Source organism: Triticum aestivum, chromosome 3B, assembly GCF_018294505.1.
Source record: "Triticum aestivum cultivar Chinese Spring chromosome 3B, IWGSC CS RefSeq v2.1, whole genome shotgun sequence".
Classification (NCBI taxonomy): Eukaryota; Viridiplantae; Streptophyta; class Magnoliopsida; order Poales; family Poaceae; genus Triticum; species Triticum aestivum.
Genome location: NC_057801.1, coordinates 65,754,059 through 65,771,242, shown reverse-complemented (window position 1 = coordinate 65,771,242; position 17,184 = coordinate 65,754,059). Strand labels below are relative to the sequence as shown.

The following is a 17,184-nucleotide window of genomic DNA, read 5'->3' as shown; positions in this document are numbered from 1 at the left end:
GAAACGTCTGCTTCGGTACATTTACAAATTCGATTCATGATTTTCCGCACATTTAATATTACTTTTAGGAGACCCTCGAAAAATATGCTTACACTTCTGCTTTCGGCACGCCCCCTAAGCATACTAACAGTCGAAATCGTCCATTCACCTTCATAATTGAAAGCATGATGGGCATTGACAAGTAACTAATTCAGGTCTAACCCGATTGAAATCCGAGGTGTGCTTCGGTGCATTCCCTATAGAAAATTTACAATTTTTAAGACAGATATACGGGGTAGAATAAAACTTACCCCTCACTTAAAATAAAACAGTTTAGACAGTTTACATATTGCAAAAAAAATGCTTGCCCAACCAACCAGGTAGCCTAAACGCTCTGAATTTAAGGGCGTGTACAATGGTTGATAAGATTGTCTTATCTTATGTTTGCCATGTAATTTAGAAGAGATAATAAAAAAAATGATGTATCGTGGGTTATTCTTAGTATTATCTTCGATGATTAAATATCCCTAGGTACGTGTGAGACAATTGTTGCTAAGATCTCTCTCTCTCTTTTTCGAAAGATAGGGGTTTCCCCCCTGCCCCAACTTTTATTAAAAAGCAAAGGCGAAACCAGCGTACCAAGACATTGTACAGCGTTCGGCAACAGCCAAAAGTAGCTGCCACAGAAGAACAAGCCAACTACTCCTATTACAAAACGAAACAGATAAACTGCCCAAGACTGGAGCATTCAAACAGATAAACAGAGAACACATAGTTCAGCAAAATTCACATAACCCAGGCTATTCTAAGCAGCTCCCCTCTTCGCCGATCCAAAAGCCTTAAACATCGAAGAAGAAGCACATCCTGAGTGTCGGAGCACAAAATCTTCCATTGCCTCACCAGCCCTCCCACCAGGTCCATGATGCAGCGAATGCTTCGCCATTTTTGCCCCTGAAACACAAATTCATTGCGCAGAAGCCATAAGCCCCACAAGGTAGCAGAGGTGTTGATAGCATCATTCTTCTTTTTTAACTTTCCACATAACAGACAGAGATAAAAAGGAAGATGGGATAGGGATACTCATCCCCTCAGCAATTATATTCCAGATATTACTAGCCACCACACATTCAAAAAAGAGATGTTTAATCGTTTCTTTTTCTCCACAAAAAACACATGTGGGATCCTCCACATGTCTCCTCTTGGCCAAGTTGTCCCTAGTTAAGCATTTGTTATTATAGGCTAGCCAAAGAAAGACATGAATATTGGGTGGCACCTTAATCTTCCAAATGGCATCCTTAATATCAGAAGATATCCCACCAAAGTTAATTATCTTGGAAAATGATTTAACAGAGTAAACCCCAGATGGTTCAAGACACCATCTAGGAGCATTTGGGACAGACCCAAGAATGAAAGTGCTAACTAACTCACATAGCTCGTACCATTTATCCATAGTGCTATCATCTACACATCTTCTAAAAGTTAGCTGCAGATGATTGCCATCCCAAACCTGGGCAAAAATAGCATCTTGTTGTTGACAAATGTCAAACAAGTCCCAGAACCTAGTTTTCCGAGAGTGCCCCCCAATCCAAGTATCATGCCAGAAGGCAATGTTCTCCCCATTCCTAGGAATCCAGCTGATGAAAGTTTTGGCACCTCCCAGAGCCCAAGTTAGGCTTTTCCAGAAAGGAGAGCCTAATCCCCCCAATACAAATTGGGATTATCAGTATCATACTTAATCTTAATGACTTTCTTCCAATCACTATTCCTATCATCATAAAACCTTCTCCCCCATATGGCAAGAAGGGCCATGTTGTATTCTCTAAGATTAGGTACCCCTAAACCTCCAAACTCTTTTTTCTGAGAAATCAAACCCCAGCTAGCCAAATGGTATTTATGATTGTCACCCACATTGCCCCAAAAGAAGTGGGACATTTGTGAAGTAATGGCATCAATGGCCCACTTAGGGAATTTCATGACAGACATCAGATAAGCAGGAATGCTAGCTATACAGGTAGTCAGCAAAATTAATTTGCCTCTATAGGAGAGGTGTTTACCCATCCAGCCAGCAATATTCTTGATAATCCTATCAATAATATGTTGGATGTCCTTCCTTCTATGTTTTTTATAGTGTAGAGGGACCCCAAGGTACTTAAATGGAAAATCTCCAAATTGACAGCAGAAAATTTGGGCAAAATTGTTGGACATTTCCATAGGAATATTGATGGTATGAAGGTCACTTTTATTAAAGTTAATTTTTATGCCAGAGAGACTTTCAAAACAAGTCAAAATCCATTTCAGGTTCTTGACATAAGCCATGGAATCTTGCAGAAACAGGATAGTGTCATCAACATATTGCAAGCTGATAACACCCCCAGGGATCACCTGTGGCAAAAGACCACCAATCAGGCCAGCCCTAGAAGCCTTGGATAGCATTTTAGTAAAAACATCTGCAACCAAGTTGAAGAGCAAAGGAGAATGTGGGTCCCCTTGTTTTAGCCCTTTCCCAGCCACAAAATGTGGCCCATTAGTCTCATTGATCCTGACCTGAAAGGTCCCTTGATACAGGGTACTAAAAACCCAATTAACCCTTTTAATCCCAAAACCCCTAGAAAGGAGCATTTCTTTAATAAAATCCCAGTTAACCCTATCATAAGCTTTTTCATAATCTAGCTTAAGAATAATCCCACTGCTCCCAGACATGTGAACCTCATGAATCACTTCATGAGCCATCACAACACTTTCCAAAATGAACCTCCCTTTAATAAAGGCAGTCTGGTTAGGTGAAATAAGTTTATCACAAATAGGAGCAACTCTAGTAGTCATGGCCTTAGAGAAAATCTTAACAGCACAATTACTGAGGCTAATAGGTCTGAAATCTTTCATCTCTTTAGCAAAAGGAGTTTTTGGAATAAGAGTAATCAAGGCAAAATTGAGTCTAGCAATATCTAGAGAACCAGCTTCAAAATCCCTGACCATCCACATGAAGTCATCTTTAATAAGATCCCAAAATTTTTGGTAAAATAAAAAGGAAAAACCATCAGGACCAGGGGCCCCACAGGCATAAGAGCTCTTAATTGCTTGCTTAATTTCCTCCTCGGAAAAAGGTTTTTCTAGCTTAACTTTGTCAAGCTCAGGAACTTTCTCATCCTCTTCCCAAAAATTAGACTCAAGGTGAATATCAGGTTTAGTTTCAAAAGCAAAAAGCCTTTTATAAAAATTAGTAGCTATCTTCAACATATCAGTAGTAGAGGTAACTACCCCATTGGGGCCATCCATTTCTGAAAGGTGATTTTTCCTATGTCTATGATTAGCCAAAGCTTGGAAATAGGCATTGTTCCTATCCCCTTCTAGAATCTTCCTATCTCTAGATCTCTGCCACAAAGCAGTTTCTTCTTTCCTCCAAATATCTTCCAATTCTCTCTTGAGATCCCCTAACCTAGTAGATTCACTTGGAGAAAGGTTTTGTGTCTCAGAAGAGACATCCAATTTATCAAGTTCAAATAGAATAGCTTTCTTCCTATTTTTAATAGCAGCCTCAACATTGGCACTCCAACCTTTGATTTTCTTCCTGAGGACCCTAGATTTAACCATCCAATTGTCCATAGAAGAAATACTAGAGGAGATAGATCTCCAAGCTTTTTCCACCACCTGATTAAAATCAGGTTGAGAGAGCCACCACTTCTCAAATCTAAACATTTTAGGGCCATAATGTCTCCTCCCCCCAGTGTCTAACACCAGGGGGTATGATCACTGCCAGCCCTGGGCAAAGCCACTAGGGTGGACATGGGGAAATGAGCATCCCAATCTAATGAAGAGAAAACCCTGTCAAGCACATCAAAAACTGGACTCTCCTGATTATTGGACCAAGTAAATTTCCTATTGGAAATAGAAATTTCCATAAGACCCCATCTGTTAATCCAATCATTAAACAACAAAGAACTTTGTTGATCAACAAGCCCATTACTCTTCTCCTTGCTATCTCTCACTAGGTTAAAATCTCCACAAACCAGAATAGGGTATGAACTAGAATCAAAGATATCATGCAACTCAGAGACAAAATCTACCTTGAATTCAGGGTAAGCATACCCATAAACTATGACTAGATGCCATAAAAAACCATCCCACTTATTCTTGATAATAGCCTTAACAGAGAATCTATTATTAGTAAACCCAATCACCTCAAAGAGCTCATATTTCAAGCCAACTAAGATACCTCCAGCAGTCCTTATAGCTGGGAGAAAATGCCAGCTAAAGAGCTGCTTACTATCCAGAGCTTTAAGGAAACCCTCAGATATACTTTCCTTCTTAGTCTCTTGGAAACCAATAAAATCAGGGTTAACTTTAGCAATCACATCACAAAGGCACTGAACTTTACCAGGCTTACTTAGTCCTTTGATATTCCAAATAAGACCTATCATCAGGATATTCTAAAAGGATGAGACAAGCCACAAGGCTTAACCTTAGTGAGGACATCAGGGGGTTGATCTGTAACATCAACAGTGCCAACTATTGCCAGAGAGCAATCACCAGCAGGAGTCCGCACTAACTCTTCTTGAGTCAGGTTAATATTGAGAGGTAAAGCTATTTCAGGTTCAGCATTAGCAAAGGCAATGCATTTCTTTTGTTCTTGAATCTTAAGATCATCTATAATATCAAGCATGTTATCATTATCTCTACCAATAGCAAGACCTACTTGAACAGCTTGACTAGGAAGGAGGAAATAATCATTGGTAGGGAAAAATTTTCTTCATCTTATACTGGGCAGTATTTTTGATAATGTCCACATTCCCATGAACCCTAGTGCCATACTTCTGGGCTTTAACAGGCCCCCATTTTAAGTTCTTGTCAACTTTGATTCCCCCAGATCTAGCTTGGTCCAAAGTCTCCAGCAGTGAACGTTTGATGCCAGATTCTTGAAATTTTTGAACAGTCCCAGGGGAGAGAACTCCCACATCCACCTCTTCAACATATTCCTCATCATCAGACACAGACATGTCCACTGAGCTAAGAAGGTTCATACAGTAGTCCACATAGCCACTCTGATTACCAGCATCATCTTTTTTAGTCCAAGTTTTTTCAGGAGTGCATATCCCCTCAGTCTTGTTGGAAGTGACATCTACACTCTTGGAATAAATCCCCTCACACACCTCAATCTCAAACACACTCTTCTTGTTTGACATGTCCATCATATTGAGTTTTTCCTGACCACCACCTTGATATTCAGATAAAGTGTTGCTCATTTTCTTCTTAGAAGAAGAACTAGTACCACCCTGAGTTTTAAAGTTTGCCTTATCAAGATCATCAATAGCAGTTTCATCATCAATGAGTTCATCATCATCAATGTTCTTGGATAGGTCATTTGGTTCTTGGTTGCCATTATCTTCCTCAAGGTCATCATCTTCATTTTCATCCTCAATTTCCACCATACAGTTTTTGCCCCCCATCTGTTCAAAACCTTCCACAATAAAGCCAATTAAGAATAACTTCTTCTTCATCTCAATCAACCTCTCAAAAGGAATTTTCCTGGGGTCCTTGCAGGAAATCTTAATCCTCACATTTTTCATAGAATGTCCTAAACATACCATTCCAGTCCACATCAGTGAGCACTCCAAACAAGGATGCAATTTGGGCAAATACTTTCCAGGAGCACCACTTAGGGGGAATCCCCTCAATCAACACCCATGCTTCAGTAAGTTCACCAAAAGGGCCACAAGACCCAGCCCATTCAGTCATCTTAACAGAAACATCTTGTGGTAAACTGAAACCATGCAGCTCAATCAAATCCTCTACTTTCTTCCATGGAGGGAATCTGACTAGGAATTCCTTATCTGACAACTCCCTAATCTGCCAAGGCCAAGTTCTGGTTTTGCAAAAAGTAGCAGTCAGAAGACTCATCAGCTTATTCTTGTCTACCCCTCCTTTGGTAATGTTAACCACACCACAGTTCTGAAAATTGATCCACTTAGACTCATTTGCCACAGGAACTTCAACATGGTAAAAACCTAAACCACTTGCACCACTCCCAAAGAAAGCTGCAGTGGGTTGAATTCTAGTCTAGGCAGAACAGTTGTTCACATTGTGAGCTTGTTGACATATAAAACAGGCTTTAGGTTTGACACAATTACCCACATAATGCCTTGGACCACCACAGTTAAAGAAAATCATCTCTTTGTACCTGGGGTCTAATGGTTGCTCTTTTTCCACTTCATTCACCCGAGACGACTGCACTTGGGAATAGGTGGTTGTGGATCCAGTAGATCTAGTTGGTCTCTGAGGAGGGACAGGGTCCTTACCAGATGGATTTGCCTATTTGGATCCACCAGCGCCTGGGGTGGGTTTCTGTCCCACACCCTTGGCTGAACCAGCAACACCAGATGGATTGACACCCCGACGATCAGCCATCTTCAAACCTTGTTTGACAACTTCAGCAAAAGACAAGGATCCGGGGCCAATCCCTTCCCGAACAAGCTTGATAGTTTTTGGGGTGGGATCAAAGGCGCGGAGGGTGGTTGGGAAGCAATCAGACGCACTAAAAGAGTTGTTCCCCACGAGATCCTTACGAATCCAGCAGAGGAACCCGGTGGATGAATCAGACTTGCGGGGCGGTAGGGGTAGGGTATGTGTGCGGTGGCGGCGGGGAGATGGGATGAGCCAGAGCTGGCCAAAATGCTCCTCTATTTCTAGGGCTTCGTCAGAAAACGAACACGTTTTTTTAAAATCCGTCTTCCCTTTAACCCGACGCCCACGAAAAGAGGGACCAACAATACACTTATGGGTGCGGGTGACAGATTGAGAATCCTCACCGCCAGCGGAAACCCGCAAGCTGCTGGCCGCCGGCGAGCCCAACGCGGCAGTCAGTAATTTTGGAACAATCCCTGCCGCAGAAGCAGCAACTACCTGATCTGAATCCTTATTCCCAACCAAATGGGCAACACTCAACCGAATTCTATGCAGTTTATCACGGAATGTAAGCAATCTAGATCAAAACTTCAAAGGAAGTTGGACATGGGGGGCCTCGAAGTTACCTGACCATGGAGGGGCTTCAATGGCGTTCCGCCGCAGTAGCACCTAGCGAGTCACTGACGAGCAGGAGGCAGCACCCCCGGCGGCAGCTCCTCCAGCGGGATGCTGGAAAGCGCTTCCACCCGCGGCAGCCTGATGTTGAGCCGCGATGGATTTGCTGTCCGGAAGTACGCCCACGGGGCCGCTTGCTCTGGGATCTCCGATTTGGCCTCCTGGATAGCCCAGAATAGGAGCTCCACCTCGTCCGCTCCCTCGTCGCCGATGAAGCGCCCTCTCTCCGCAAAGGTCGCATGCTTGATCACCTGAAGGTGGATGTCGCCCCACTCGCTGCGAATGGGGAAACTCTCCCGCACCACCCGACGCATCTCCCTGTGCGCCGCCGGCGATTTCGGCTCGATCAGAGCCAGCGGCACCACTGCTAGAGACAGCAGGGCCCTTGGCTCCGCCACCCTCGTCGCCGGACCCAACCTCCGCACGTGGATCCGCTTCTGCAGCCTCCTCGCCATGAGCGCCTGATGAGATCAAGTTTGTGGGCAGAGAAAAACAGGGGGAGAGGCAAGTGGAAGGCGAATCGTAAGGTGGGTGGGTGGGGAGACGAATAAATTCATCGGGGCTCGTTGCCAGTGCGATTCCCGATGCGGCGCGGGGGACGAGGCCAGGGGAGATGACGGGGGTGTGACGAAACATCAAATGTCTAAGATCTCTCTCTCTCTCTCTCTCTCTCTCTCTTAATTAAGAGAATACAAGCTTTTTCTTATGGTTTCTTTCTCGTCGACCTAAGCAGCGCAACTTCGCTAAGCCTATGGGTTGGCCACGACTTGTCTCTGGGCACAGAGCGGTGGGAGTAAAAAACCGACGGTATGTATGTCTTAGCCGTCGTCCTCCTCATCGGTGGCTTCGTCGTGCAGCTACACCCGTTGGTGGCGTCGAAGAAGTGTAGCCTCGCAGTGGTTGTCGTTGGGTTGTTGGAATGCTAGGTATAACATGTCAGTGGCCGACCAATCTTAAACTGGCTGGTCGAGCTCAACAACCATTTTCCGCTCGTCGAGCACTTCATCTTATTTGGAGAAGGGGTCTACTAAGTCTTCTCAACTTTTCAATATGCATTAGATGGACATGGACATGGTCATGGACGAATGGGGGGGGCTTGGGAAGCTACTTACCGGCGTGCATGAGTAGGTCAACAAGGAGAGGAAGGGCAAGTGCGGTGGTGAGAGGGAATGGATGGCGGCGGCAACGACCCATGGGTTGGCTGAGTGGGTGAAGGGGGGCAGTGGGCCGGCGGTGGCGGGGATGAACAATGCGGCGAGCAAACAGTCAGGGACCGGATGGGAGGGTGCGGCTTTCCCCAAAGAAGAAACAATTAATTAGGCCCTAATAAATTGCCGAAAAAATTAGATGATTAATTTACATGGCTGTACAAGAATACCCCTTTTTAAATTTTCTAGCGGGGTGTGTGTGGGCGCGCACGTACACGAAATACGTCTCCATATATTGAAGTTTTAACTTCTCACAGAATTAATGATTTAGAAAATCTTAAGATACTTAAAAAAAAGCATTTTCACATACGTTCCACATACATTTTCTGATGCAATTTCTAGTTAGTTCCTATCAGCTTCAATTCACTCATATTTTGATAACAAATTTCGTTGGTTTAAGGTGCATTTTCAACAAATTTCACAAATGTGAAATAAATTGCTCAGATTTCAGTCATGAGCAGGGATATTTTAGATACATTTCAAATAAAATTCAACCGAACTTTCAATGCGTGAACCAATTCCAAATAAATTGGAATTGTGTGAAATTAAAATATTAAAAGAAAGTACTTGGAAAACAATTTCAAATTCATTGAAGTTATGGTTCACTAAAACTTAAAATGCATTTCAATATTCTTTTGCTAATATATCAATTTATTATGGGATAGTCTCAAATGCATTTCAGCACCAGGAAATTCATTTGAGTTCAGAGATACATTTCATAGAGAATTAAGGCAACCGGCCAGAGAAAAACATGTCTAGAACTATTTAAGATACATTTCCGTTATGATTTTCAAAAGGAACATTTAAGCTCCATTTCAGAGGCACTACGGAACTATTCCATTTGTAGTCCCTATCTAACCAAAAACCATTTCCAAGAATATGAATAACTAGCCGGACGGGATGGGTGAGGGAGTCCTGGATTAGGGGATATCCAGACAGCCGGACTGTGTACAACGTCCGGACTATTGAAGCGTGAAGATACAAGACTCAAGATTTCGACCCGTGTCCGGATGGGACTCTCCTTTGCGTGGAAGGCAATCTTGGCGATCCGGATATTATATTTCCTTTCTTGTAACCGACTCCATGTAAACCCTAGCCCTCTCCAGTGTCTATATAAACCAGAGAGGTTGGTCCTTAGAAGGCCGATCACAATTACAATCATACCATCATAGGCTAGCTCTTAGGGTTTAGCCTCTACGATCTCGTGGTAGATCTACTCTTGTACTACCCATATCATCAATATTAATCAAGCAGGAAGTAGGGTTTTACCTTCATCGAGAGGGCCCGAACTTGGGTAAACATCTGTGTCCCTTGCTTCCTGTTACCATCAGCCTTGACGCATAGATCGGGACCCCTACCCGAGATCCGCCTGTTTTGACACCTGATGAAGCCATGTACCTAGGGTAGGGTCATGGACCTGTCCAAGATACCCTCCCCAAGGACATCTCTAGAAGAAACCACCTTTCAGTCGACCTGGAAGGGTTCCACTCGACGGACTCGAAGACACTCGACCATGAAGCCAACCACTCGACTGCCAGGAGACCTAAAGTCACTCTGCACGCAAACGGTCTGTCATTAAGTAGCTTTTATGGTCATCATAGCACTTTATTTGTGGCGTTACCAGCAACGCCCGATCTTAATGTACCTTAAACCCTGTATAACTGATGGCCGGAGGGGTCTGGCGGACTCTATATAAGCCACCCCCCTCCTCAGTGTAAAGGGTTCGCACCCCTGTAACTCATATACACATAATCCAGTCGACCGCCTCCGGGCTCCGAGACGTAGGGTTGTTACTTCCTCCGAGAAGGGCCTGAATTCGTAAACATCTTGCGTATACAACTACTCCATAGCTAGGATCTTGCCTCTCCATTCCTACCCCCCTGTTCTACTGTCAGACTTAGAACCACGACAGTTGGCGCCCACTGTGGGGCAGGTGTCTTAGCGACTTATTGGAGAAGTTGTGATTTTTCCGATCTCCTTCATCATGGTTTCAGGTGGAGTTTTGGTCGAGGGCCGCGAGATCTGTCTCGGCGCGCTCACGTTCATCGCCGATGACTCCGCTTGGCTTCAGGAGGCTCCGCTCGACATCGACGCGCTCCTTGTCCGCGGGGCGACGCACTTTCGCGCATGCGTCCGCGGCATCCTCCTGCGACAACCGTCGACCCAGTATCGGTCGGCCCCTCTGTCATCCTTCCTCCTGTTTCCCACTGGCATAAGCGTTCCGGTCGGTCGAGGCTTCAGCGGTGGGTGAGGCACGCGGTGGCTCGCCAGTCGGCCACCCCCCAAGTCATGGCGATCGAGCCCGACGAATCTCTCTATGGCCTGTTCGACCTGTCGACTGGCTCCCAGAGACTGCATCCGAGTGTGATAGCAGTGATCCAGTGGCGGAGATTCTGATGGTCAATGGACCATGCAGTCATCCCGGTTTTCCCCGCGCCGACGGAGGCGACGGCGGAGGCGATCCAGCGCAGGTTCTCGAAGAGTATCAACCCGAGCCCCTCACTTCGCTGCAGAGGGAAGAACTTCGCCGTCGAAACATAGATGCGCTACACACTCCTATCGTCAGAGAAACCCCCAAGGCTCGTGCCTTAGAGGATGCGCGCTTGGCCAACTTGGCTGAGCGCACTCGACTGGAGAACCTCCAGCGAGCACTCGACGAGCGTGCGCGGGGTCAACTCTTTCCACCACCAACTCAGGTATATCGAACTCCGATTCAGAATCTAGCAGTTGCAACCCGTATAGAAGAGTCGATTGAGCCTTCCCAGTCAGAGGCTGGCAGAGGCTTGTTACAGATCAGAGCATCACTCCGGGCAGCAGGAGATCAAAATTCAGCTGTATCACAGTCACGGAATAGGATTCACAGCAGATCCGTCGCTGCGAATACAGTCCAGTCGGCCCATAGCCCAAGATCGCCTCCGAGGCGTGAGGAATGTGGAGACTGGCGTGATCAGTACAAGAACCGTGAGCAGTATGATCACCGACTCGATCGCAATGATCGACGTCGAGTGCCCACCCCTCCCCCAAGGGGTGGAACGTACGCGCCTCGACAGCAGGATGACAGACATCAACACAGTGTTGGGCGAAGGATTCCAGTCGACCCCAGGGAACCAGGCTTTGACGCGAGATCCATTATCGTTCAAGGTTTGGTCGACAGGAACAGAGCTCATCGAGAAGGTCATGACAGAGATGTACCCACCAGCAGCAGAGTACACGTCTCGGGACCAGAGTGTTTCAGTAGAGCCATCAGGGCTGCGGTGATTCCTCCCAACTTCAGGTTGGCGACTGGAGTCAGTAAGTTCACTGGCGAGTCCAAGCCTGATACTTGGCTTGAAGACTACCGAGTGGCTGTTCAGATTGGCGGCAGCAACGATGAGGTGGCCATGAAACACCTGCCTCTTATGTTGGAGGGCTCGGCCAGAGCATGGTTGAATCAGTTAGCACCCAACAGCATTTACACTTGGGAAGATCTTGCCCGAGTGTTTGTCAGAACCTTTGAAGGAACTTGCAAGCGACCAGCAGGGTTGACAGAGCTGCAATCTTGTGTGCAGAAGTCGAATGAAACTCTGAGGGATTACATCCAGAGATGGATCACGTTGCATCACACGGTAGAGAATGTATCTGATCACCAGGCAGTCTATGCCTTCAAGGAAGGCGTTAAATACAGAGAGTCGAATGATGGAGATCTCCACCAAGTATGCCAATGGTGAAGAAGAGGATCGGCTCCGGAGTGGCAAGCACAAGTCAGTTGCCCACGAAACCGGAGGAGGGAACTCCAGTCGGAAGCAGAAGCGGAAAGCCAAGCCAGCTGCTCCTGGAGAAGCCTTGGCCGTGACTCAAGGAAAGTTTAAAGGGAATCCCAAAGGGTCTTGGAACCCTAAGAAGGTGAAGTACAAGGAAGGGAATGATGTGATGGATTTGCCGTGCCACATCCACACGAAGAAAGATGATGAGGGTATATTCATTTACCCGAAACATACCACTCGACAGTGTCGGCTCTGGATCCAGCAGTTCGAGGGGAAACAACCCAAAGATAAGGAGAAGGAGTCGGACAAAGTTGAAGACAAAGAGGATAGTGATGATGGATATCCCCAGGTCAATTCCACCCTGATGATTTTTGCTGATGTTGAAAGCAAAAGTCGATTGAAATATCAACCAAGAGGTGAATATGGTTGCTCCGGTGACACCCAGTTATCTGAAATGGTCTCAGACAGCCATCACATTCGACCAGTCCGATCATCCGACGCACATAGCCACCCCTGGGAGGCAAGCTTTGGTGGTCGACCCAGTCGTCGAAGGTACTCGACTGACTAAAGTCTTGATGGATGGTGGCAGTGGCCTGAATATATTGTATGCAGAGACATTGAAAGGGATGGGCATTCCAATGTCCAGACTTAGTACCAGCAACATGAGTTTCCATGGAGTCATTCCTGGAAAGAAGGCTGAGTCACTCGGCCAAATTGCTCTTGATGATGTGGTTTTCGGTGATTCCAAGAATTACCGCAAAGAAAAGTTGACGTTTGAAGTTGTGGATTTCCAGAGTGCTTATCACACTATTTTGGGCAGGCCAGCTTATGCACGTTTCATGGCTCGAACATGTTATGTGCACCTCAAATTGAAGATGCCTGGTCCCAAAGGTGTGATCACTATTACTGGCAATCGGAAGAAGGCAGAAGAGTGCTTTCAGAAAGGCTCAAAGATCGCTGATGCTCAGATGGCAGTGGTAGAGCTGCAGGAATACCAGAAAACTGCAGATCCGAGTGATTTGTTGCGAGCCAAGAAGCCTGCTACGGAATCAGCGTTTCAGTCGTCCGATGAGACAAAGCCGATTCACATTCACCCGACCGACCCCAGTGCTGCTCCGACTCATATCTCAACAACACTCGACTCCAAATAGGAAGAAGCCTCGTCCAGTTCCTCCGTGAGAACTGGGACATCTTCGCATGGAAGCCTTCTGACATGCCAGGTGTTCCCAGGGGGACTAGCTGAGCACCGTCTACGAGTCGACTCAAAAGTGAAACCTGTCAAGGCACATCTTCGATGGTTCGCCATCCAGAAGAGAAAGGCTATTGGCGAGGAGGTGGCTCGGCTCTTAGCAGCAGAGTTTATCCGAGAGATTTACCACTCCGAGTGGCTCGCCAATGTTATCATGGTCCCCAATAAGGAGAAGTCACTTCGCATGTGCATTGACTTCAAACATATCAATTGGGCCTGCCAGAAAGATCATTTTCCTATCCCCCGCATCGACCAAATAGTCGACTCGACTGCGGGATGTGAGCGCCTGTCTTTTTTAGATGCCTATTCCGGTTACCATCAGATCCATTTGTATGGATCCGATGAGATCAAAACAGCTTTCATCACTCCATTCGGGTGCTTCTGCTATGTCACCATGCCTTTCGGCCTCAAGAATGCCGGAGCCACGTTCATGAGGATGATTCAGAAGTGTCTTCTCACTCAAATCAGTCGGAATGTGGAAGCATACATGGATGATATTGTGGTCAAGTCACGGAAAGGTTCCGACCTGCTGACTGACCTAGCTGAAACGTTCGCTAACCTCAGGAGGTATGATATCAAGCTTAATCCATCAAAGTGCACATTCGGAGTTCCTGGCGGAAAGTTACTCGGTTTTCTCATTTCCGAACGAGGAATCGACGCCAACCCAGAAAAAGTCGGTACTATACTCCAAATGAAACGCCCTGTGCATGTGCACGATATCCAGAAGCTTACTGGATGCTTGGCCGCATTAAGTCGATTCATCTCTCGTCTCTGTGAAAAGGCATTGCCTCTTTACGGACTGATGAAGAAATCAGACAAGTTCGAGTGGACTCCCGAAGCTGATGCAGCGTTTGTAGAGCTAAAAGCCCTGCTCTCCACCCAGCCGGTGCTTGCTGCCCCAATCAGCAAAGAGCCTATGCTGCTTTACATTGCAGCCACAGGACAAGTCGTCAGTGCAGTACTTATGGTCGAGCGGGAAGAAGAAGGAAAAGCCTTTAAAGTTTAGCGCCCAGTATATTATCTTTCTGAAGTTTTGACCCCATCAAAGCAAAGATACCCTCATTATCAGAAGCTTGTATATGGGATTTATATGACCACGAAGAAGGTTGCTCATTACTTCTCTGACCATTCCATTATAGTCGTTAGCGACGCTCCATTGTCAGAGATTCTACACAACAGAGATGCAACTGGTCGAGTGGCAAAATGGGCGATTGAACTCCTTCCCCTGGATATCAAGTTTGAGGTAAAGAAAGCCATCAAGTCCCAAGCAATAGCAGATTTCGTCGCCGAGTGGATTGAACAGCAACTACCGACTCAAGTTCACTCGGAGCACTGGACCATGTTCTTTGATGGTTCTAAGATGCTGAATGGTTCCGGTGCTGGGGTAGTGTTGGTTTCCCCCCGAGGAGATAAGCACAGATATGTGCTCCAGATCCATTTTGATTCCTCCAATAACGAAGCAGAATACGAAGCACTTTTGTATGGGTTGCGTATGGCCATTTCACTCGGCGTCCGTCGCCTCATGGTTTATGGCGACTCAGATTTGGTGGTGAATCAGGTGATGAAGGAGTGGGACGTCAGAAGTCCAGCCATGACTGGTTACTGCAATGCAGTGAGAAAGCTAGAGAAGAAATTCGAGGGGTTAGAGCTCCATCATATACCCGGCTAAAAAATCAAGCGGCTGATGATTTGGCAAAAATAGGTTCCAAGAGAGAAGCCATTCCCAGTAATGTGTTTTTGGAGCACATTCACACACCATCAGTTCAAGAGGATCCTTTCACCAAAGAATCCCCGCAGCCAAAAAGTGTCACGGATCCGACTGAAGTTGAGGTCCCAGCGGTGGTCGACCTGATCATGGAAATTTTGGTCATCACTCCCGACTGGACAGTGCTGTACATCGCGTATATCCTAAGGAAAGAGCTCCCGGAGAACGAAGAAGAGGCTCGGCAGATCGTCCGCCGATCCAAGGCCTTTACTGTGATAAAGGGACAGTTGTACATGGAAAGCGCGACAGGAGTCAGCCAGAAATGTATAACACCAGAAGAAGGTCAGATAATTCTTGACGATATCCACTCGGGGACCTGTGGTCATCATGCGTCCTCTCGGACCATTGTGGCTAAAGCATACCGAGCGGGATTTTACTGGCCAAGAGCAAATGAAATGGCGAAGGAAATAGTCGACAAGTGTGAAGGATGTCAGTTCTATTCCAATATGTCACACAAACCCGCCTCAGCCTTGAAGACCATTCCACTCATCTGGCCCTTCGCTGTTTGGGGATTGGATATGGTTGGACCACTAAGAACTGGCAGGAGCGGCTTCACCCATGTACTGGTGGCAGTCGACAAGTTCACTAAGTGGATTGAAGCTAAGCCTATCAAGAATCTTGATGGCGGCACTGCTATCAGCTTCATCAGAGAGTTGATATTCAGATATGGAGTTCCGCACAGCATCATCACTGATAATGGGTCAAACTTCGATTCCGACGAATTCAGAGCTTTCTGTGCTTCTCAAGGCACGTGAGTCGACTACGCTTCCGTCGCTCACCCCCAGTCGAATGGACAAGCAGAAAGAGCAAACGGCCTAATTCTCAAAGGACTGAAACCCCGGTTGATGCGTGATCTCAAGCACGCAGCAGGCGCATGGGTCGACGAACTTCCATCAGTTCTTTGGGGATTAAGGACCACCCCTAATCGGTCGACTGGACGAACTCCATTCTTTCTGGTCTATGGAGCTGAAGCAGTTCTGCCGAGTGACCTACTTCACAATGCACCCCGAGTCGAGCTCTACACTGAAGATGAAGCAGAACAAGCCCGGCAGGACGCAGTCGACCTTCTAGAAGAAGAAAGAGAGATGGACATGATCCGATCGACTATTTATCAGCAGGACTTGTGTCGATTCCATGCCAGAAACATGAAGAGTCAAGCCTTCCAAGAAGGAGATTTGGTCCTCCGAGTGGATCAACAGAAGCCACACAAGCTTGCTCCTACTTGGGAAGGCCCATTCATCGTCATCAAAGTCCTCCACAATGGAGCGTACCGTCTTTACAATGTCGATCGCCAGATCGGCGAGCCACGAGCTTGGAATGCGGAGCTGCTCCGCCCCTTTTATACTTAAGTACTCACTCGGATGAGATGTAATAAAACTACTTCTGTAGTTTGTTTATCAAAGACAAGAGTGTTATAATTTTCCCAGTGATTGTTGTTACTTTTGTTTACGTGAGAAATCCCCCAGTGGGTGGCTTAGCTGCGAATCCGTTTCGCCTAAGTTTGTAAAAAAAATCCCTACCGAGTGGTGAGCCAGCCTCCCACTAGGGGGCTTAGCTGCGAATCCGTTTCACCTAAGTACTTGAAAATCCTACCAAGTGGTGAGCCAGTCTCCCACTCGGGGGCTTAGCTGCAGTCCAAGTACTCGCCTAAGTTTAAAAAATCCTACCGAGTGGTGAGCCAGCCTCCCACTCGGGGCTTAGCTGCAGTCCAGTACTCGCCTAAGTATTTAAAAATCCTACCGAGTGGAGAGAAAACCTCCCACTCGGAGGCTTAGCTGTAGTCTAGTACTCGCCTAAGTATTCAAAAAAATCCTACCGAGTGGAGAGCAAACCTCCCACTCGGAGGCTTAGCTGCAGTCCAGTACTCGCCTAAGTATTCACAAAATCCTACCGAGTGGAGAGCAAACCTCCCACTCGGGGGCTTAGCTGCAGTCCAGTACTCGTCTAAGTATTTAAAAATCCTACCGAGTGGAGAGCAAACCTCCCACTCGGAGGCTTAGCTGCATTCCAGTACTCGCCTAAGTATTCAAAAAATCCTACCGAGTGGAGATCAAACCTCCCACTCGGAGGCTTAGCTGCAGTCCAGTACTCGCCTAAGTATTCAAAAAATCCTACCGAGCGGAGAGCAAACCTCCCACTCAAAGGCTTAGCAGCAGTCCAGTACTC

At 46.5% G+C, this 17,184-nt stretch overlaps 1 protein-coding gene across 3 annotated transcripts; it reads right to left on the bottom strand.

Moving 5' to 3' along the window:
* Positions 1–549: 549 nt before the first annotated feature.
* Positions 550–7,908, bottom strand: LOC123068608 (uncharacterized). 3 transcript variants are annotated; one of them, XR_006431865.1, is made up of 2 exons: positions 7,005–7,885; positions 550–930 (listed from the first exon to the last, which is right to left on the bottom strand). XR_006431865.1 is itself a non-coding variant. In XM_044491219.1 (2 exons), the coding sequence occupies exon 1, from the start codon at positions 7,506–7,508 to the stop codon at positions 7,056–7,058; it is 453 nt and encodes a 150-aa protein (XP_044347154.1). In that variant the 5' UTR covers positions 7,509–7,908; the 3' UTR covers positions 550–930; positions 7,010–7,055. The 3 variants fall into 3 exon arrangements, 1 of the variants encoding a protein (XP_044347154.1); XR_006431866.1 differs by lacking the exon at positions 7,005–7,885 and adding an exon at positions 6,273–6,994; XM_044491219.1 differs by having other exon boundaries at positions 7,010–7,908.
* Positions 7,909–17,184: the final 9,276 nt, after the last annotated feature.